This window comes from Rhinatrema bivittatum, chromosome 7 (assembly GCF_901001135.1).
Source record: "Rhinatrema bivittatum chromosome 7, aRhiBiv1.1, whole genome shotgun sequence".
In the NCBI taxonomy this organism is placed as follows: domain Eukaryota; kingdom Metazoa; phylum Chordata; class Amphibia; order Gymnophiona; family Rhinatrematidae; genus Rhinatrema; species Rhinatrema bivittatum.
The window spans coordinates 261557275-261578915 of record NC_042621.1 but is presented as its reverse complement, the minus strand read 5'-3'; the positions used below and the strand labels follow the sequence as shown (position 1 = coordinate 261578915).

The 21641-nt window shown below is 45.6% G+C and overlaps 1 protein-coding gene across 1 annotated transcript in view; it reads left to right on the top strand.

Moving 5' to 3' along the window:
• Positions 1-18768, top strand: part of UBTD1 (ubiquitin domain containing 1) — an 88862-nt gene extending 70094 nt beyond the window's left edge. Inside the window, exon 3 of the mRNA XM_029610158.1 lies at positions 16609-18768. Coding sequence (XP_029466018.1) covers positions 16609-16994 — 386 coding nt within the window. The 3' untranslated portion in view covers positions 16995-18768. The remainder of the gene's footprint in view (positions 1-16608) is intronic.
• Positions 18769-21641: the final 2873 nt, after the last annotated feature.

The window sequence follows — 21641 nt, the reverse complement described above, 5'->3', positions numbered from 1 at the left end:
ATGAAGTCCTGTATAGTAAGGACCTTACAAGAGGAGACAGAGGCACCCAAAGGAAAAAAACAAACTGTGATACTGGGGTTCTACAGTGAGGAGAATGGAGCTGGTAAATAACCATGGGGAAGGGGAAGTGTGTGTGTTGCCTTCCAGCTGCCTAGACTTGTAGGGATGGACAGAAAGTTCAGAGGTTAGCTAGAGAAATAAGAAACAAATCTCAAAGCAACTGAAATGCAGGGGGCATGAGAGAGGGGAGATGGCACCTCCATCTGCACTTGGTGTGCTCTTCAGCACAGGTGGAAGAACTTGGATGATCTGGTCGAAGACATCCAAAAGGTGGGAATGAAAGGGGTTGTGTTGGTGGTAGATACTGAATGTGGATTGGAGTATCCCATCTGCTGAATTAATTAGAAATTAGTGATCCTGGGCTCCCTTAAAGGTTCTTTCCTCAGACAAATGGTAGTGGAATCTACAAGAGAAGGGGGCTCCACTGGACCTGGTACTTACAGCAAAAGCATTTCTGATATCTAAGTATGTGGCCACCTGGACGCTAATGGCCACCTGATAGCATGGTTTGATATACCTGCTAAGGCAGAGAGATGGTGCACAAAGACCAATTCTTGGATATCAGAAATGCCAACTTTGGTAAAATTGTAGATTACTTTAAGAAGGCACTGGTAAGGCAAGCGGATGTAGGTGAAGAGCGAGAACAGTGAGCTAAACTAAATATTAGCACATAGTAAAACTATGCATGAACTTAGCTGCTTTGAAGCCAGGGCAGCCTGGAGAGACAAAACAGTTGGAGGCTCCAGTAGGCAGAGGGAGCTCTGAAGGGAGGTCCAGAAGAACACAGTCTCAGTGGAGAGAGAGAAAAAATGAGTTGGCCAGGGGACTTGTAAACAAACAGTAAGTACCTGCCAAATATACTTTTTTATTGGAACATTATCCACAAGCAATTAAAAATGGAGGTTATAAATGGTCTTGAGGAACTGGGCTAGCCTGCACCAAAGTGCCAAGTAGCTTACTGGGGTGATACCAGTGTCTCAAAGAAGGAGTTGAAACTTTTTTGTGTGAAGCGAACACTGCCAGTGTCCCAGAGAACCATCAGCGGCTTGTCCAAGGGCAAGGGAGTGACCTGGGACACTTCACAAATGTGTCTTTGCAAAAAGCTTTAACTACCACTCAATGAGGAGTGGTTAAAGGTTTCTGTGAAAAATTTTTGGAGAGAAACTGCATGCACCGTTTTTCTGCCAAGCCCATTTGCATGGCAGTAGAAAAATAGTACATGTGTGTGTGTGTGTGAGGTTGGGTTGGCCCCTTCGTATTTTGGTTGTCTCTCCCGAAATTTAAAAGTTTCAGATCAAATGGAATCTCAGCTTTTACAATCTTTTGTAATGTAGGCAATATTTCTTGCCAAAACAATGCCTTGTGTCATCAGTCTACAAAGTTGTGTATAAGAGAGATTTGCTGAGTATCGCATTTCAGGCATTCTGGCATGTGAAGCTCTCCCATTGTAAACCCTCTCACTCGATCACTTCTCGCCCCATTTAATACCTTATTCTGCACTTCTCTTAACCTGCTATCCATTGTCAGTGTGCTTGGTTCAGTAATTTTTGTAAGTCCAAAGCCAGTGTGGCTTTGCATTCCAAGCGTATTTTATTGTTTCCAAGTTTGTGAGCCTAGTACAATTGAACAGATTTATTTACTTAAACAATTTCTAGACTGCTTTCCCAGCCAAATGGTCACCCAAGGCAGTGTACAGTACCGATGCCCATGAATTGACTTTCTTGCTGATTTATGGGACTTTTTTCTTCCCCCCCCCCCCCCCCCCCCCCCCACTGTGCCATGTAACGCAGATCCTTGAGGCCTGTTTCTACAGTTCCTTATGTATTTTTGTTGTTTTGACTTCTTATCCGCCCATCCTCATAGACTTCAGGCGGAGTACAGATAATCAGCAATAATAAACCAATAGACAGAATGACAAACGGGCAGAGCCAATGGATGGCACACGCTTGCAATGCTGATCTGTCCGAAGAGGCAAGAGAAATGGCCTGGAGAAAGTGTTGCAGGCTACGTCAAAAGAAAGCTGCCATTTCTTGGCTTTTGCCTCCAGAAGAAAATAAAAGATTTTACGCTACCAAATCCTTAAAATTTGCATTTTCAAAGCCCCAACGTAAAGGGCCTTATAGCAGTTAAGGAATTGTTGTATGTGCTGTGTCTTGAAATCCTTCCATTTTCATCAATTACATGAAAAATGTTGATCTACTGTACAAGCTTTGTTTAAAATGTATGTTTGAGTGTCAAAAATGTAATCGAAACACATCTGACTAATCAATACAACAATTTAGTTTAGTGTTACCCTACCAAACATTGGTCTGCCTCTGCAGATCTTTCCAGGCTGCGAGTGTTTCTCGCAGACTTGCTAAGAGAGGTGTAATGTTGACTTTATATACATTTGTTAAATCCCAGAGTACTTCGCCCAGTCTACTTCCCACTTTAGAGGAAATTGTCCTTCCCAATTTTCTTTCGTTGCAGCATTAAGGGGTGGTGCCACCGTGTTTTTTCAAAATTTTCCATAAACCTTTTTCAGTGGAGAGGAAGTTCTAGAAAAAGAGATCATGATGTGAGACTCCAAGGGGGGTAGACACAGGGGCAATATCAGGAAACACCCCCCCCCCCCATCCAGAGCAGTGGGTGGAGACAATATAATAGCAGACTTTAGGGAATTATGGGCTAAACACAGGGAGGTCAATATTTAGCGCTTCTTAGTCAGCTAAGTGGCAACCGCTGAATATTCGGCTATGTTAAACGGCCATTATTTAACTGGCTAAGTAGATAGCTGGATATCTTGGGGCAGGCAGTTGGCGGATCGAGGTAGGGCAACTTATCCGTTTATCTTAGCCAGATAAGTGCCTGTATTCAGCATTATCCAGTCAGGCTCACCAAATAAGTTAGACCTGATCAATATCAGGTCTAAAGTTATCTGGATATAACTTATCTGGCTAACTAGATCTTATCCGGTTATATTCAGCAGCCTAGCTATGCAGCTGAATACCCTTTCTTAGTTTTGCTGGATAAGTTATAACTGGATAACATAGATAACCGGCTATCTTTGAATGTTGGGCCCAGAGGATTCTTGGCGACAAAAAAAAAAGGAATAGAAAATGGAAGCAGACCAAGCAGCACATATTTAATCTGCCCTCTAGAGCAATTCTACGATGAGTGTTGGGACTACCAGAATGAATGGCAGAGTGGGTAATGTGAAATGTTAGAAGTCCTAGTGAAAAATGCAGGCAACAATGCAGCTGTCCAGCAGGGTCTGTCTGGCAGGTTGCAATGACAGACCTGGCTGCTAGTCAGTTCTAGCGGGGTACAAGCACAGCAATGACTAGAAGTCCTAGCGCAGATGCTCATGCAGGACCATCACAAGCCATTCCTCCTCTGCCCCCAGCAAGCCAGATAGAAATGCAGCATCCCTCTATCTCCAGCCTTCCTTCTCTGGCTCCTGCAGCCTGCATATTTTATACATCAGCTATCTGAATCACTCAAGGCTCTGTAAATGCAGAGCATTACATAGTTCAAACAGCTGATCAGTGAGCCTCATGGGTTGCTACAGGAAGAGCAGAGGTGCGAATGCCACTGCAAGAGAAGCAGCTGCATTGGGGTGTAGGAATTAACCCCTGATGTGTCTACGCTATCTGGTATGCCTCCTCTCACACCCCATCTCCAGCCAGCTATATCATCGGGGGGGGGGGGGGGGGGGGCGCGACCAGAGGGCTGTTGAGCTCCGTGATGGTCCAGCACTCACAAAGCCAGGTGTGTCTGGCAGGCCATATATTATTCGACTGGGTCAGGCTGGTGATGGCAGGGTTCCGTCTGCAAAGGCCACGAGGCCTAGGAATCCAGATGTTCAGACATCAAGCACAGTAGTATTGGTGGCGTTTATATTAGGTTATTACAAAACTAGTGCTTAGCCATGGGAGGGGAGGGTGCTGGTGTGAACTAATCTCCCATCCAAGAGTATGGCATGCAGAGGAAAAAAAATGACACAACTTGCCTCTGATAAGGTGCAGTGAGACTGGTCGTACCTTATTGGATGCCAGCTGAGATATATCCTTGGCAGCGTAAACAGGAATAAATGGGGAGACCCAGATGGGTGGGTAATTTTACTTCACACTCTGTGGCCTCAGGTAGAAACCTAGTTTGGAAGCCCTCAGGGGCAGGGAACTGTCTTCTGTACCTGAAATGTAACTCGCTTTGCGCTCAGATTTGGAAAGATGAGTAATTTAAATTCAAAACAAACCATAGGAAAAGTGTGTGACTGGGCCCTAGAAAGCCGTAATTCCCAGAAATTGCACAGCACTTTTGGGCTTGCTTTGTTGAAGCGCTGCCTTTTCAGGGAGAATTCAGAAGTTTAATAAACACGTCTGGTTACCAAATTGATGTTTACGCACTCAGAGTTGCGTGACGCTGCCATTCTGATATCCCGCTGAAATTTCTTTTGTGTTTACAGAGCTCCCAAGATTGCCTGTAATTGCTGTTTTGGGTAGAGGGAATAGGGCGGTGATGCAAAGCTGAGCCCTTCTCTGTGGGGACTGGAAACACTCTACGGTTAAGCCCAGGTGTACCCAGAGCATTTGTATATTCAGAACAAGTAATTGGCAGTCGGTCTTTTTTTTTTTTGCTTGGTTTAACCCAGCCCTCAGGAATTCCACCAAAAGCCTGCTAGCAACCTCTCAAGTTATACTGGCTACTGTGCAGGGAACCTCGCAGATCATTTTTTTCTTTTGCTTGTTGCTTGATTTTTTTTCTTCGTTCCCTTTTCATCTCCTTCTCCTTCCTTCCAGCTTTTTCTCCTCCTCTTTCCTCTCTCCCCCCTATCTCTTTCCTTTCCCTTCCTCCTTTTGGTCTCTTCCCCATGTCCTGGCCCAGCTACTTGGAAAGCAATGGCAGCAGCAGCGACTCCTAGGTTTTTGGGCAGGTGTCAGCCTGTCCATTAGGTGAACTCTGCAGTTGACCAGAGTGCCAAGGTTTGGATGGAGGCAATATTCCGGAAACATCTGGGTGCCACCTACCTCTTATTAAGGAAGGCACGGCACGTGACACTAACCACAGGCATTTTGAAATAGTGCAGTTTGCCCTTCCTGATTGCTGGTCTGATACGTGACTAGATCAGCAATCAGAGCGTCGGTCGTGCCAGCCTGTGGGTTTTCAAAATGTTTGTTTTGTCGTGGTAGAGCTCATCCCACCAGCAGCCCAGAGGCTGTGGGAGCCCTCTCCACCCCCACTCGAAGCCCATTTCACTAGCAGCTGAAGACTGCAGGAGCTGAGGAAGGGCTGCCGCAGAGTCCAACTCGCTAGCAGCCAGAGACCGTGAGATTACTTCCCTTTCCCCACCAGCCCTGGGGGGCTAATGGTGGAGCTCATCCCAGTTGTGGCAAAGACTGCCCAAGGAGACCTGGGCTTCTAGCGGGGGTAGGAAGGGGGTGCTACGCTGGTAGGTAAGTGCATGGATGGCGTGGTGATGGTTGGGGGTGGAAGACTGTGAATGCTCACCTAGGGTGCTTAATGCCATTGCACCAGCTCTGCTCTTGGGGCAGGAGGGTTTGAGGCCACAGCCCTGCAGGTTGGAGAGGGAGGTGGCTGCTCATTGGGCAGCTTTCTGTCGGCCAGACAGACGGGCAGGCTCCCTTCCTCCAACGCCGCCTCTTCACCACTATCCAGCAGCAGGGGCTGCCCTGGGCCGCTGTGGCAACTCTCTCTCCTGCTAGCAAAGCCAAGGCTGCAGGAATAGCTGAATATATATAGAGAGAGAGATTTTTTTTTTTTTTTTAATTCAGATACAAATTTATCTTCAATTATTTGTTTCAGCCAGGTAATTTTTATGAGCCTTTCACTAAAGACTCGTAAAATCATCTATTAAAAAAAAAAAGGAATTATTAAAATCCTTGGCAGCTACATTTTTTACCAATTTTATGTGTTAGAGGGTAGTTTTTGAAAGGATTCACACTCATGAATGGCTTTTTAAAAACTATCTGGGAGGGGGGAGAGTGTGCACATGAAAAATATGTGCAAAAGCAATTTCAGGCCTACTTTTACACTCCATGCACTACAGTTCTGGTGACCGCACCTTCAAAAGGATTTAAAACAGGAATGGAGGCTACTGAAATGGTCATTGGTCTACAGCCTAAAGCTTATGGGGGTAGACTTAAGGATCTAAACATGTAACCCTGGAGGAAAGGCGAGAGAGAGACATTCAGATATCTCAAAGGTTTCCATGCGCAGGTGGTGAGCCTCTTTCAATGGAAAGACTCTAGAACAGGGGTCATGGGGTGAAGGTGAAAGGGGATAGACCGAGACTCAGGAGTAATCTTAGGAAATATTTCTTTACAGGGAGGGTGGTGGATGTGTGGAACAGCCTCCCAGTGGAAGTGGTAGAGACACAATCAGTATCTGAATTCAAGAAAGCATGGGATAAACATAGGGGATCTGTAAGGAAGTGATGGGAATTCTAAAGCTAAGTTGAGCAGATGGGCAGACTGGATGGGCCTTACAGTCTTATTTTGCTGTCACGTTTCTAAGAGTTGGGGCAGTGACCTCCTTTACATGTGTACTTAAGAGTTCAGAAACGTGCGTATAACTATTTTGGCACTTAGTGCATCTGTTTCTGATTAGGTATAACATTGCATGCATTCGTCACCCACAAACTTTCAGAGCAGTTTTATGCACATAAATCTGCCTTGAAATTCATCTAAAGTTGGGGGAAGTACCTGCAGACTTTAGCTTATACAGGGCGGTTTGAACATTACCCTCCCTAGGGATATCCACTGATGTCACATGTAGTTCACATCCATGCATGCAGTGGGGCAAAACCAGGACAGGATGAGCCTGTTGGGTTGACCTGGGGGTGAGGTGGGTGTGCCAAGGGCTTGGCACTATCTGTGCAATTATTTTTAGCGCTCTAGTCCTCAACAGGAAGGTAACTGACCTGTAAATTTAAGAAAAGTGTACAGCATTAGTCATATCCTGGCATGGATGTCTGAGTAAAAGACAAGCTCACACCTTGGCTTCCTTAGCTGTAAAAAGTAAAAGAATCGCTTTTCCCTTGTTGAGCTGATGGTGTTGGAATAAAAGGGTAGGATAGTTTGGGGCCACACTCGTATGATATGCGGTAGTTGGCTTTTGTGGAAGGGGGGGAAGGCCTGTGAACCACATTAGGAGCATCGCAACCTAGCGTTCACCTGAAAAGGCCGACCTAGTCCTGGCTTTGTCTCACTGCTTGCATGGAAATGTATATCTCATGCGTATTCATGACCGGTAGCCTGAACACCCGAACCAGTTTCCCACACTCCAGGACTCGATTTGCCACTTCTGTAATAGGAGAGTCCTAGGGCGAGAGGCCATGGGACCTTTAAGTAGTATTGGGGGGGAGAGGGTGTTTCCCCATTGCCTCAGGCTCCTCGCCCTAGCCCTGGCATTTAAACTGTAGCTGTCTGGGTGGAGGAGGAGGGGGTGGTTGCAGACTGCAGCTCCCCTTAGATCCTGGTGCATGTTGCACCTTGAATCCTGCGAGTTGGTGTCGCTCTCGTCCCAAGGACGCTCTTACCCTGGGCTTCACATCCTGCTGGCCCAAATGGCACCTAAAGCCAGCTCATCCTCCTAGCAGCATCCAGCACTGCCATTGGACCATCTAATCAGCCCAGGGGCAGTGCTAAACTTTAAACATTTCTTCCTTTGTCACCCATGTATATAACAGGACATTCATGGACTTTGGTGGTGGTTATTAATTGTTGTAGCTCCTCCAGGTAAATATTGACCAGAGTTTTTTCCTGCGTCTGTCTGTTAAAATGACTTGCATGTTAATATTAAAATAGAGAAAAAAAGAGGTATAATCAAATAGAAACCGAGCATCCTCAATTATAAATGTTTTAAATCTGGAATCAGAACGATATTGTATGCGGGAATTAATCTTTGTCTCTTGCCCACAAATGGCTTCAGGCAATTCAGAGACCTCACACTGAGGACGTCATTCACCAGATTACATGTTTTAGTGATACCGTAGTGTGTTCGATGCTGCCATGTTAATAGCCACTGTTGGATTTTCTGTTGCAGCCACCAGTTGCCGAGGCAGACCGGTTGAGAGAAAAGGGGTGGGGGGGAACATTTGCATGCAGGGGGGGCAAGTCACTACTTCCCGTGCAATGAAGAGGAAGTTCCGCATTACAGCAAAGCCACGCGGCTTAAGCAGATCCCACTCCATTTCACTTTCCTGTCCACAGAGAAAGGCCTGGACAACTGATAACGGAACCAAAAAGGGATTGAATTAGCACAAGCTTCATTCACCCCCCTTCCCCCACCCTCTCGCTTTCCCTCCTTGCGGCATGCTGGGGTTTCCTCCATCTTTGCCGTTTTCAGGGGAGTTCTGCGCTCCGAGGTAGTGCAGAATTCTCCCAGGACAATCCACTGGAGGCCCCGCGGGTCCTTTGTTTTGACGGCAGGGTAAGCAGCTGCTAGAGTTGTTTGGGGGGGGGGGGGGGGCAGTTTTTTGCCACTTCCAAATTTTTGCCGCCTGAAATGGCCGCCTCACCCTATAGAAACCACCCCTGCAGTTATCCCTCTCCACATTGCCAGGATGTATTTAATCTGAGATTTCTATTCCTCCTTTCCTAGCTTGTATGCCACTTCAAAGTGAATTACATCGAGGACCCAGCTGCCAGCCAAAGAGTGGGACTGCTTGTAAGACATCAGTCTTTCTCCCAGATGGTTTTTGTCTACCTTGTATGTATTCTGCCATCTGGGACAGATGAGTACGCAGGATCCCCCACACTTGGTTCACACCCAGCATTCCTGCCTTCCCACATCTAACCACAAAGCTTTGCAGAAACCTCAATAGCTAACAATAAGAATGTGACTGCTGCCTTGAACGTCCGGTCTCCTCTGTCCTCCTGCGTAATCTTCCAGGACTAACTGTCTACAGAAGTGCTTGTGTTTCCACTTGGACTTTTAGTTATTGCTGGACTTGCAAGATGCCAGATAGACCAGACATAAGTGTTGTCCGTGTTTCCACTAGAAGAATGTGTAACACAAGTTTTGAGCTGTCTCAAAGGTTCATAACACTGTATGAATCGGTGAAGGCTTGTTTTATTCAAAAACGCTCCAAACTAGATGCAATCCCCGACTCGGGACAGTTTTTTGCCGGGGCTGCATTAGGAGGAGCAATATAGAGAGCGATCTTATTGGATTAGCAGACCACAGATAAATCAAGGCAAATTATTCCTTACATTTCCTAACATGTAGACAGATGGACTCAGTACCAGTGGGTTTATGCTCCCCTGCCAGCAGATGGAGCAAGCTGACATCACAGAATATATAACCCTGCAGTGACCCCAGCCTGCCAGTATTCTCTGTCTCCAGCAGATGGTAGATGTGCATCTCCCTATGAGGATTGTTTTGAGCTTTTTAAAAGGAGAAATTTGAAATTCTAAATTCAGGAAATGAAAGCCCTGCGCTGATACCTAAAGGTCCCTCCCCCAGTTGAGAATTCCTGAGGTGATTTCCATGGTCCCTCAGAGGGGTACCTTGGTCCGGTAGCTGGGTTCCCCAGCATGGATTTAGCTGCTAGTTCAGCTGAAAGGCAGTAGGTGGTGATGGCAGATGCCCTCTCCCCCCGCAGCTGGTAAGCACTGAGCTCAGGTAAGGGAAAAAAAAAAAAGGAAGTTTTAAATGAAAGTCCCATGTAAGAACAGACTTTCTCAGTAGGGAGAGTCTTGACCCAGGAGAGTGAGTGTTGTAATCTGAGGCATTTCAGCTGCTTGTGGATTGCTGAGGCTTTCCATTCCTAGACCTGCTGGCGACTTCTTGAAATGTGAAGGTTCCTTGCTTCTACAGTCACAGGAGAGATCTGTGGTCACTGGAAATAGACTCTCTCATACAGGTCTGGCCAAAAGATAAATTGCTTTATGCCTTTTCTCCATGGCCCTTGTTGGGCAGGATAATTTGCAAGATCCAAGGCCACAGTGGGCTAGTACTCCTGGTGGTGCCGGACTGGCCCAGGCATCTATGGTATGCGGATTTGTGATGACTCCTGGTGGAGGCCCCCCTTAGTCTTCTGCCACACATGGATCTGCTTCAACATGGATCGGTTCTTCATGAGGATCTAACTCCTATTCTGTCTTACGATTTGGCACTTGAGAGGGCCTGCCTGTTAAAGCATAGTTATTGCTCTGTGGTGATTTGCCACTTTACTCCACACTTACAAGTTCTCCACTTCCTTGGCTTATGTGTGGGTTTGTTTGGAGAGATTTTTGAGGCCTGGTGTGAGGAGTGGGGTGTTCTTCCTTGTTCAGTTAAGATCCCTCTCATTCAGGATTTTTTATAGGCTGGAATGAATAAAAGCTTGGCCCTTAATTCCTTGAAGGTGCAAATTGCAGCTCTTGCCTGTTTCAGAGGCCTGGTGAATGGTGTTTCCTTGTCTCATCCTGATGTGGCCCATTTTTTTTGAAGGGAGTGAAGCACCTTAGGGCTTCCCTTGAGGTTACTGGCTCCATTGTGGAGTCTTCATTTGGTGCTGGACTTTTCGGCGGGCTCTACGTTCTGACCACTGCGTAGCCTTTCCTTGTGATTGTTGACTTTGAAGACCGTGTTCCTGGTGGCTATATTTTCTGCGTGTCAGACTTCTGAGTTGCAGGCCTAGTCTTTCCAGGAGCCGTTCCTTTGGGTGAGTCTAGGGGCATTACAGCTGCATACTGTTCCATCCTTCTGTCCAAGGTATTCTTGGACTTTCATTTGAATCAGTCCATCTCATAAGAACATAAGGAATTGCCATGCTGGGTCAGACCCCACGGGTCCATCAAGCCCAGCATCCTGTTTCCAACAGAGGTCAAAGCAGGCCACAAGAACTGTTAAGCTTACTCTATGCTTATGGCCAGGGACACAAGAACACTTAGACTCAGTAAAAAATATAATGTATGTTTATTAGTCAATATAAGTGTTCTCGGGAGATGCTGGGTACTGGGTGCCCTTAGTCTTTCAATCTGACCAGCATCTCCCTGGATACAGGAAGTGATCCTTCTTTTATAGATAACATTCAAATACAGGGTAGAAGGTTCTAGAGACTTGCATGACTGCCCAAAGGATCATTTACATAAGTTGTGATGTCAACTGCATGATTAAATCATCGCTAACTATCCCTGATTGGCTTCCCAGGATGTGTAGCCCATTTCCCATGACTTTCTTTGTTCTGGTTAAACTCTTACTGGTCAAGACAATCAACACGTCTGTAACTGTGTGGATTACAAACTCCTGAGAATAGTGCCTGAAGCTCCCCTGTGGTGACTCTATGAATAGACATCACCTGTCTGGTGTTAGCTTGCCTGCAGATATCCATGCTCAGAAAGTCACTCAGTCCATGCAGGCCAAAGACACGCAGAGGCTTCTGGGATTTCCTTCTCCAATGTTGGTTTTCTGTTCAGGCATACTTCTCAGAACCTGGCAATTACCCAAACACTAAGAAGATCCCATGCTATTGATGCAATTAATAGCAGTGGCTATTCCCTAAGCAAACTTGATTATTAGCCATTAATGGGCTTCTCCTCCAAGAACTTATCCAAACCTTTTTTGAACCCAGCTACATTAACTGTACTAACCACATCCTCTGGCAACAAATTCCAGAGCTTTATCTCCTTGCCATCCCTGGATAAGGCCAGGGTTGTGGAGGAGTTTCACCTTTTGTGCTCCTTGGATGTTAAGCATCATGTCATGCAGTATCTGGAGGTCTGAGTGTTTTCAAAAGACGGATCACCTGTTGTTCTCCATGGCAGGAGTAAGCAGGGCATTCCAGCTTTGTGTTCTACCATAGCTCGTTGGATTAAGGAGGTGTCACGGCCGTGTATGAGGATGCTGGAAGGCTGTTGCCTACTCAGGTTAGGGCTCATTCCACTAGGGTTCAGGCAGTGACATGGGCAGAAGTTAGTCTGCTGTCTTTCGTCAATATCTGCCGAGCTGCAATTTGATCCTCCGTACACTTTTTCCAGGTCTTATAACCTGGATGTGCAGGCCCGGGAAAATGCAGCCTTTGCATGTGCAGTGATGACTGGTCCGCAGGCAGCCTCCCACCCTGCTGGGGAGTAGCTTTAGTACATCCCACTGGTCTTGAGTCTATCTGTCTACACGCTAGGAAATGAAGAAATTACTTATCTGATAATTTTGTTTTCCTTAGTGTAGCCAGATTGACTCAGCTTCCTGCCCTCAGCTGCCGCATGAGTGTGTCTGTACTCCTCCTGTGGGGATCAGGGTCCCAGGGGATTACTGGTAAGTGTTCATCCAGTCCCTAGCTTGGGGTACCTAGAATTTTACTTGAGTTCAGTGATTATAGTTGGTTGAGAACAGTTCTGGTTATCTGTTTTTAATCAAGTTTTTTGCTAGTCTGTCCACATCAGCTTTTGAAGAGAATGCTGGTAGGCTGGGTTCACTGCAGGGTTATATATACTGTGACGTCAGCTTGCTCTGTCTCCATCTGCTGGCAGAGGAGCATAAACCCACTGGTCCTGAGTCCATCTTTCTACACTAAGAAAAACAAAATTATCAGACAAGTAATTTCTCCATTACACATTATTGTAAATAACGACGTGTATGGCACAGCTCTGGTGAAAACACTGTCCCATGTCCAGGGACTGTATCTTAAGAACATAAGAAATTGCCATGCGGGTTCAGACAAAGGATACATCAAGCCCAGCATCCTGTTTCCAACAGAGGCCAAACCAGGCCACAAGAACCTGGCAAGTACCCAAACACCAAGACGATCCCATGCTACTGATGCCAGTAATAGCAGAGGCCATTCCCTAAGTCAACTTGATTGATAGCAGTTAATGGACTTCTCCAAGAACTTATTCAAACCTTTTTTGAACCCAGCTACACTAACTGCACTAACCACATCCTCTGGCAACAAATTCCAGAGCTTTATTGTACGTTGAGTGAGAGAGAATTTTCTCCGATTAGTCTTAAATGTGCTACTTGCTAACTTCATAGAGTGCCCCCCTAGTCCTATTATCCGAAAGTGTAAATAACAGATTCACATCTACTTGTTCAAGACCTCTCATGATTTTAAAGACCTCTATCATATCCCCCCTCAGCCGTCTCTTCTCCAAGCTGAAAAGCCCTAACCTCGTCAGCCTTTCCTCATAGGGGAGCTGTTCCATCCCCTTTATCATTTTGGTTACCCTTCTCTGTACCTTCTCCATTGCAACTATATCTTTTTTGAGATGTGGCGACCAGAATTGTACACAGTATTCAAGGTGCGGTCTCATCATGGAGCGACAGAGGCATTATGACATTCCATTTTATTAAACATTCCCTTCCTAATAATTCCTAACATTCTGTTTGCTTTTTTTGACTGCTGCAGCACACTGAGCTGACTATTTTAAAGTATTATCCACTATAATGCTTAGATCTTTTTCCTGGGTGGTAGCTCCTAATATGGAACCTAACATCGTGTAACTACAGCAAGGGTTATTTTTCCCTATATGCAACACCTTGCACTTGTCCACATTAAATTTCATCTGCCTAATCTTCCAGTCTTGCAAGGGCCTCCTGTAATGTATCACAATCCACTTGTGATTTAATTACTCTGAATAATTTTGTATCATCTGCAAATTTGATAACCTCACTCACCGTATTCCTTTCCAGATCATTTATAAATATATTGAAAAGCACCGGTCCAAGAACAGATCCCTGAGGCACTCCACTGTTTACCCTTTTCCACTGAGAAAATTGACCATTGAATCCTACTCTCTGTTTCCTGTCTTTTGAAGCCTCTCATGAGGGACTTTGTCAAACACCTTCTGAAAATCCAAATACACTGCATCTACCGGTTCACCTTTATCCACATGTTTATTAACCCCTTCAAAAAAAAATGGAGCAGATTTGTTAGGCAAGACTTCCCTTGTGTAAATCCAATTGACTGTTCTATTAAACCATGTCTTTCTATATGCTCTACGATTTGATCTTTAGAATAGGTTCCACTATTTTTCCTGGTACTGAAGTCAGGCTCACTGGTATATAGTTTCCCGGATTGCTCCTGGAGCCCTTTTTAAATATTGGGATTAAATTGGCCACCCTCCAGTCTTCAGGTACAATGGATGATTTTAATGATTTTATTATGAGTTTTTGCCTCTGTGGCCAACTTAATTTCAAATTCTCTCTTCGCCTGTCTTATCAGTGTTTTACACTTAACTTGACAATGCTTATGCTTTATCCTATTTTCTTCAGATGGATCAGTCTTCCAATTTTTGAAGGATGTTTTTTGGCTAAAATAGCCTCTTTCACCTCACCTTTTAACCATGCTGGTAATCGTTTTGCCTTCCTTCCACCTTTCTTAATGCATGGAAGAGATCTGGACTGCACTTCTAAGATTGCATTTTTAAACAATGTCCATGCCTGTTGAACACTTTTTTTTAACCTTTGCAGCTGCACCTTTCAGGTTATTTTTCTATTTTCCTCATTTTATCAAAGTTTGCCTGCCTTTTGAAAATTTAGTGTTAAAACTGTAGATTTTCTTATTGTCCCCCTTCCAGTTATTAGTTTAAATTTGATCATGTTATGATCACTGTTGCCAAGTGGCCCCCACCAAAGCAACCATGGGGACCAGGAACTCTGTCCTCTCTTCCTGCCTTGCTTGCTTTATATATTTTTCTGTACTGCTGCCTGATGGAGCGGTGTTGGAGGAATATGGGGAAAGCAGGGAAAGAAATTTGATGAGAGAAATTGTGTGTGTGAGGGGGGCCCTGAACATAGGAAATGGGGGGAGGGGGATAAGAATATGGAAGGAGATAGTGGGAAAACAGATGGCGTGGTACTTGGTGTACTCCACTTTTTTTTTTTTTTTTTTGCTGTATCATAGTCATGATTTTGTACTAATCTGAGCCACAGCTTCCTTGATTTATTTAGTGGGCTAGGGGGATTCTAGAAAGGGGAAAGTTGACTGAGTTTGTATTGTTTTATGGGAAAGGGGGGGTTGGGTGTGGGATTGCTGGAGTTTTTAATATGAGTGGGTATTTGGGTTGATTTTTGTTAGTTTTGTTAACCACATGGGAACTGTTTGGTTTTAAGCAATACATCAAATTTAGTAATAAGAGGAACTGGGAGTGGGGGGTGTAGATGGAGAGAAAAAGTAGGGAGAAAGGAAGGTGGAAGAGGTGAAATCATGAGGGAGGAATAGAATTGAACAGGTGGTGGAGGGGGGAAGGAGAGGTGTGAGGGATGAAATAAATGAATATGAGGCTGAAACAGACCAAGGAGCAAGAGGCTGGAAGACCTGATCCAATTTCACCCCCCAACCTCTGTCTGAAGCTGAGACTCAGATGGTTTTCATATTTGAAGGGAGAAGGGAATGCGTGTGTGTTTGTTGGGGCGGGGGGACACATTAGTCTGTGGGTAGTGGAAAATTGTCTCTCAAAAGAGATTGGATTTGGAATGGATTTTGGTGCCAGAAGATATATGGTCAAGGCATCTAGCATACAGGCTAATATAGTACAGTGTGCTCCGACGGAGCGCATTGTTAACCTGCACTTGGACGTGCATTTTCCCTTACCCCTTATTCAGTAAGAGGAGGAAAACGCGCGTCCAACCCGCCGAACCTAATAGCGCCCTCAACATGCAAATGCATGTTGAATGGCCCTGTTAGGTATGCTCGCGCGATACAGAAAGTAAAATGTGCAGCCAAGCCGCACGTTTTACTTTCAGAAATTAGCGCCTTCCCAAATGTCGGCGCTAGTTTCTGCCGGCACCGGGAAAGTGCACAGAAAAGCAGTAAAAACTGCTTTTCTGTGCACCCTCCGACTTAATATCATGGCGATATTAAGTTGGAGGTCCCGAAGGGTATAAAAAGTAAAAAAAAATTTAAATTGGGCCGGTGGCTGTCCGGCCGAAAACCGGACGCTCAATTTTGCCAGGGTCCGGTTTCCGAGCCCGTGGCTGTCAGCGGGCTCGAGAACCGACTCCGGCAAAATTGAGCATCGGCTGTCATACCCGCTGACAGCCGCCGCTCTGGGTCAAAAGGAGGCACTAGGGACGCGCTAGTGTCCCTAGCGCCTCCTTTTCCCCGTTTCTACTGCACCACCTAATTTACATACTGAATCGTGCGCACTGGCACGTGGCCAGTGCGCGCGCCGGGAGAGCGGGCGTTCATTCGCTCTCCCGCATTTTTACTGAATCGGCCCGATAGTGAGGTTTAAAAGGGGTTTTGAAAAGTTCATAAACCATTATCAGCCAGGTAGACTTGGGAAAGCTACGCTGATCCCTAGGAATGAGCAGCAAGGAATAGATCTGCCGGGTGCTTATGACTCGTTTAGGCCACTGTCACAGGATGCTGGGCTGGATGGACCTTTGGTCCAACTCAGAATGGTGCCTCTTATAGTCTCGAGAGTAACATGTGCTTTTCCAGAAAGGATACTAGACTTGTCAATCTCTCCGCTGACCCAGCTGTTAAGATATTGAGCTTTTATGTTAATGATATGCAAGCCTGGATTCGGGGGGTGGTTGTATTTTTTTAATCTGCATAGGGACATATCATTTTTATTCAAGTAATTAAAAAAAAAATGTTCTTTCCATTTCTTCCAGGGTCACTAACAGAGTGCTTTGATGAGCTGGGAAATCGCTACCAGCTGCCTGTGTACTGCCTGGTGCCGCCGGTGAACCTAATCCTGGAGCGGAGTGATGAGGAGGGCGCAGATATGCCGGAGCCCGCTCCCACCACCAGGCGGGAATTCCAGCTCAAGGTGCGCCTCTCCACCGGCAAGGATGTGAAACTGAGCGCCAGCATGGCAGACACTATTGGGCAGCTGAAGAAGCAGCTGCATGTCGAGGAGGCCATCGAGCCCAGCTGGCAGCGCTGGTTCTTCTCCGGGAAGCTGCTGACGGACAGAATGAAGCTGCAGGAGTCAAAGATCCAGAAGGACTTTGTGATACAAGTGATTGTCAACCAGCCACTGGGCCAGCAAAACTGAGACCACATCCCAGCACGTCGGCAGGGGTCGGGATTTGTTTTCACATACCCCTGCCCTTGCAAAATATCTTCTGCCTCCAAAACACAAAATTTCCTTCCTTTGGGGGAAGAGGGTAGGGCATGGAAGTGTGGGGGGGAGGGATTGTAGGAACCAACTGGGAGACTTCAGGGAAAGGAAAGTGGAGAGAGGGTGCCGGACTATTGAGTGCTGTCTTTAATTGCACCTCAGTACCGTTCTGTTCTAGAGCCTTGCTCCTTCCAGACTTGTCCTCTTGTGTTCCCAGCATAGGCTGTTTGCACATGGTAAGGAATTACACGTTAAGCTCAGGCAGAATGACTGGGGACGAACTTTAGATTTAAGACAACGAGATGGTTGGCAGTTGTGGGACCAGTGAGTCTTGTACACACTACGCTTTGCTGCTATTAAGAAACTGGAACCTCAGAGGAGATGATGGGAAACATCTTCTAGACTGCTGTGTAGCTAAAGAGCAAGTTGGTTTTCTTTTTCCACATCTTATTTGCCTGCTGCCAGCCCCATCCTTGGTGGTTGGTACCAGCACCCTCCTGGGCACATGCGATACCCTGGAGATTGTAAATCCGGGTCTTCAAGCCAGATATTTGGCACATAGCTGTCAGTTTCTTGCTATTGTGACACACAAACTGTAAGGAGTTGATAACCGGTGTCCCCTCTGACATCTCAGCACTTTTTTATTTCTTATTTATGAATTCTTGGTCTGAGTTAGAAACTTCAAAAGATTTGCCCCAAAGGAACAAGGAATTTCAGGTATTTGGGTGCCTGGGACAAAATTCCTAACTCTTAGCCTTTTTCTGCAGGTGCCTAATTGAAAAATGTTTTAATATAAGTTTAAAGCAATACAAATGAATCTGTATGTCTATATTCTTCATCTCTCCAGATACTATGTTTGCCTCTGGAACCAAAATTATCAATTAAGCAATAAATATATGCAGGTTATTTCAAAGTTTCAGAAACAAGAACTTTGCAAATTATTATTTTTTTTTTAAACATTCACTTCTCCTTCTACGTGTCATGATGTGAAGGTGATTCCCCTGTGATCAGAGCTGCATGCTAGAAGGAAAGCATGCACCCTAGGGCTGTGCATGCACACTCCTTGGGACATGTGAGAGGCGGACTCTGCTGAGGTATTGGAGAAAGAGTGTGTGTGTGTGTGTGTGTGTGTGTGTGTGAGAGAAGAGGGTTGGACTGCTCAGGAAGCTCCACCCACATGAGAGGTGGTGTGTGAGGGAGATAGCTCTCAAAAAAATCCCCAAAGGGGGGGAGGGGGTATGCAGATGGATGCCCTATGGTCCTCCAGGTGCATGTATGAGAGGGAAGAGTGCCCTGGACAGTGAGGGGTGTATGTGTGTGTGTGTGTGTACTGCTAGCCTTGACTTTTAAGTGTATGTGAATGAACAAGATCAGAATTCCTTTAAACTGCAGTGAGATAGTCCCCCTGCTGGGTCAGTGATGCTTCCTTTGTCAGCAGCTTAGCTGTAATGTAATCCATACCTCTCTGCTAGCACTGACATCCACAGGCTGGGCATGGAATGGACAGACCTCAGGATCCCTCTAGACATCTCACCTGGCACTGCTGTGGGCCTCTACTTTCACTGCTTATTTCAGAAGTAAGATATAAGCAGTCACCTTGATTCAACTGTCCATTTTTTAATTTTTATTAACATTCCTTTAAAATATATTTGTGTACATATATAGATTATGAATATTTATCAATAAAGAATTGTCATTCTTCTCTTCAGCTTGTCGTCATTGGTCTTTAACTGATAATCTATTCAGTTATCTTGGGGAATCTGGGGGACCTTTGATCTCTTGCCTGCTCCTCTCTGCCACCAGTGACAGCTCTGCATACTGTGGAGTCACTTCCCCCTCCCTTTAGACGCTTATTGCTGGCACCGAGCATTGTCACAGCTTCAGAAAACTGGGTAAGAGTCCCAGCCCCATGGTTCAGGGTTAGCGTTGTATCCTGCAGTGTGGCAGAGTTGAGCTTGGCTCTTGGCCCTGGATTTCATTCACTGGGCCAGGCAGGATTGGAGGGAGTCATAGGCTGTGCACGAGGGTGCCATCTACTGGTCAAACACGGGGTGCACGTGTGCTGGGTTCCAGAGGGAAGCTGTGGGCTGTGGCCCCTTGCTATCATAACTGCAATGACTGGGCTAGGCTGGGAGGGAAAAAAATAAGGGAAACGGCCCTGGGTACTTGGGAATGAAGACTCATAGTGTTGCAACCCAGAAAAGGCTGGCTCAGAACCAGATTGAGTTGAAATCAGAACGGACCAAGAGGAAATGTCTAGGTCAGTAAAAAAAAAAATAAAAAAAAAAAAAATTGATGAACATAAGAATTCACAATCTAAACCCCCTTAGTGTAGAAGCATGTTTGCTGTGAAGGTAACAGATGTTATCGGTGCCAAATCATGCCAGAGACTTTTATTTCAAATAGTCATGGATTAGTTCAACTGCTCCCTGCTTTCCTGAGAGAGCCAGTCTGTGTCACGTGCTGCTAAGGTCTTATGAATGCCGTCTTGCTGGCTGTGTGTCAATGAGCGAGATGCTCTGATAGAGCAGGGGCTGCTGCCAGGAACTCACGCTGGATCCTCGATGGAGGTGGTAGAGACGGGAAAACCGTAACCAAATTCAGCATGGGCTAAGCACAGAGGTTCCTAGCTGTGAGGACAAAGCCTGAGTTTGGGGAGACTTTGTGGCATTGCATCGAGAATGAGCAAATGGGATGGGCCTTGCGGTCCTCATCTGCCATCATTTCCCCTCTTCCTTTGATGACAAATGGCCTAAGCCGGTTTCCTCACAAGTCCTTTATCCTCCGGAGCTGAAGGTGGATATCCGGTTACATTTTTTTTTTTTTTTGCCTGCCCCCTAAAAGTAAAGGTCAGCAAACAAGTTGTAGAGGAGACCCTTTTCCTTGGACTAATACAACACCTCTGTGACTAGCCTTGAAGAGCTATGCTGCCTTCATCAGAGTCCGGTGGGCCTAGTATAGCACTATTACTAGCGTTTTATCATTTCTAAAGCACTGCTAGGCATATGCAGCACTGTACAGAGAGACACAAGAGACGGTCCCTGCTCCACGGAGCTTACAGTCAAGGCAAAATTAGAGAACAAACAAGAATCTGTAAGAAGTGTATTATACAGAAGTATTTAGGATTTAAAAGCAGTATCTAACAAGGTAGTAGATGACAGATAAAGTCCAACTGGCCCATCCAGTCTGCCCAGTTTGCTACTTCAAGCTCTGTTACAGTTCCATTGCATACAGGAACCTTTACCACAAAAGAAATGCCATTCACCCCAAATCCCTAATCCCAATCGTTATCTCCCCCATGTCTCAATTACTCGGCCTTTCTTTATTCTCTCTCATACTATTCAACGCCCAATCCTTGATGAAAAAACCTCCAATCCTTCATGACATCCTAACTGACCACAACCCTGACATTTGCGCTGTAACAGAAACATGGCTCAAGCCAACTGACTTAGTAATAATAAACCAACTCCCCCACCACCTTTATGACATCTCCATTCCCAGAATCAAAAAAAGAGGAGGCGGCCTCCTACTAGCCTCAAAAAAAGAACTTAACATCAAACTAATCGCCACTCACACAGCCCCCAACTATGAAATCGCTTTCCTCAAATCCAATCAACTCCAAATCTGCCTAGTTTACACTCCACCAGCTATCGTAGAGCATGATGCTTCCCCTCTTATAGAATTCATCACGGAAAATATCAGCATAAACAACCCTGCCATCATCCTAGACTTCAACCTACACGTTGACTCTATCCACATAACCCCCGCCTGTGAAACTATCCTCAACACCATATCAGCCGTAGGTTTCAACCAAATCATTAACTCCCCCACAGACAAAGCTGAGCACTCCTTAGACCTTATATTCATAAATACCCTTATACAAACCCCAAAACCCCCATCCTGTACCCCTGTCCCCTGGTCAGACCACTCGCTAATCCATTAAATCTTCTCCATAAACACTCCCTCCTACCCATCACCTGACCACAATCCCACCATTCAATTCAGGAAACCTTGTAAATCTGACGACCTGATTGCAGCACTCCCCCCCACCCCCGCCTTAAACAAATTAGACCTAACACACACCAATTCTGCCCTCGCCACATGAAACTCCCATCACAAGTGACATTGCTAACCAAATATGCCCACTAATAACCAAAGAAACAAATCCCATCCAAGAATAATAAAAACCCCTGGTACTCTCCAGAACTAAAAAAACTCAAACAAAACCTTCGAAAAAAAGTGGCGAAACTCCCACGCCCGTAACCTTCTGACCAATTATAGAAACAGTCTCCACAACTACCAAACAGCAATCCTCAAATCAAAATGCAACTATTACTCAAAGAAAATACACGAGTTCCAATCTAACCCTAAAACCCTATTTTCATACGTCACCAAACTCACAAAAATGTCCCCACCTATCTCTTCTGACTTTGAGACTAAAACAAAATGCAACGAACTAGCCCACTTTTTCAAAGACAAAGTAAATAACATAATGGCCAAACTCCCCCCCCCCTGCCCCCACAACAACCAAAATCACCCCACCTAAAATCCCAGATGCTGCCCTCAATGAATTCAAAATAA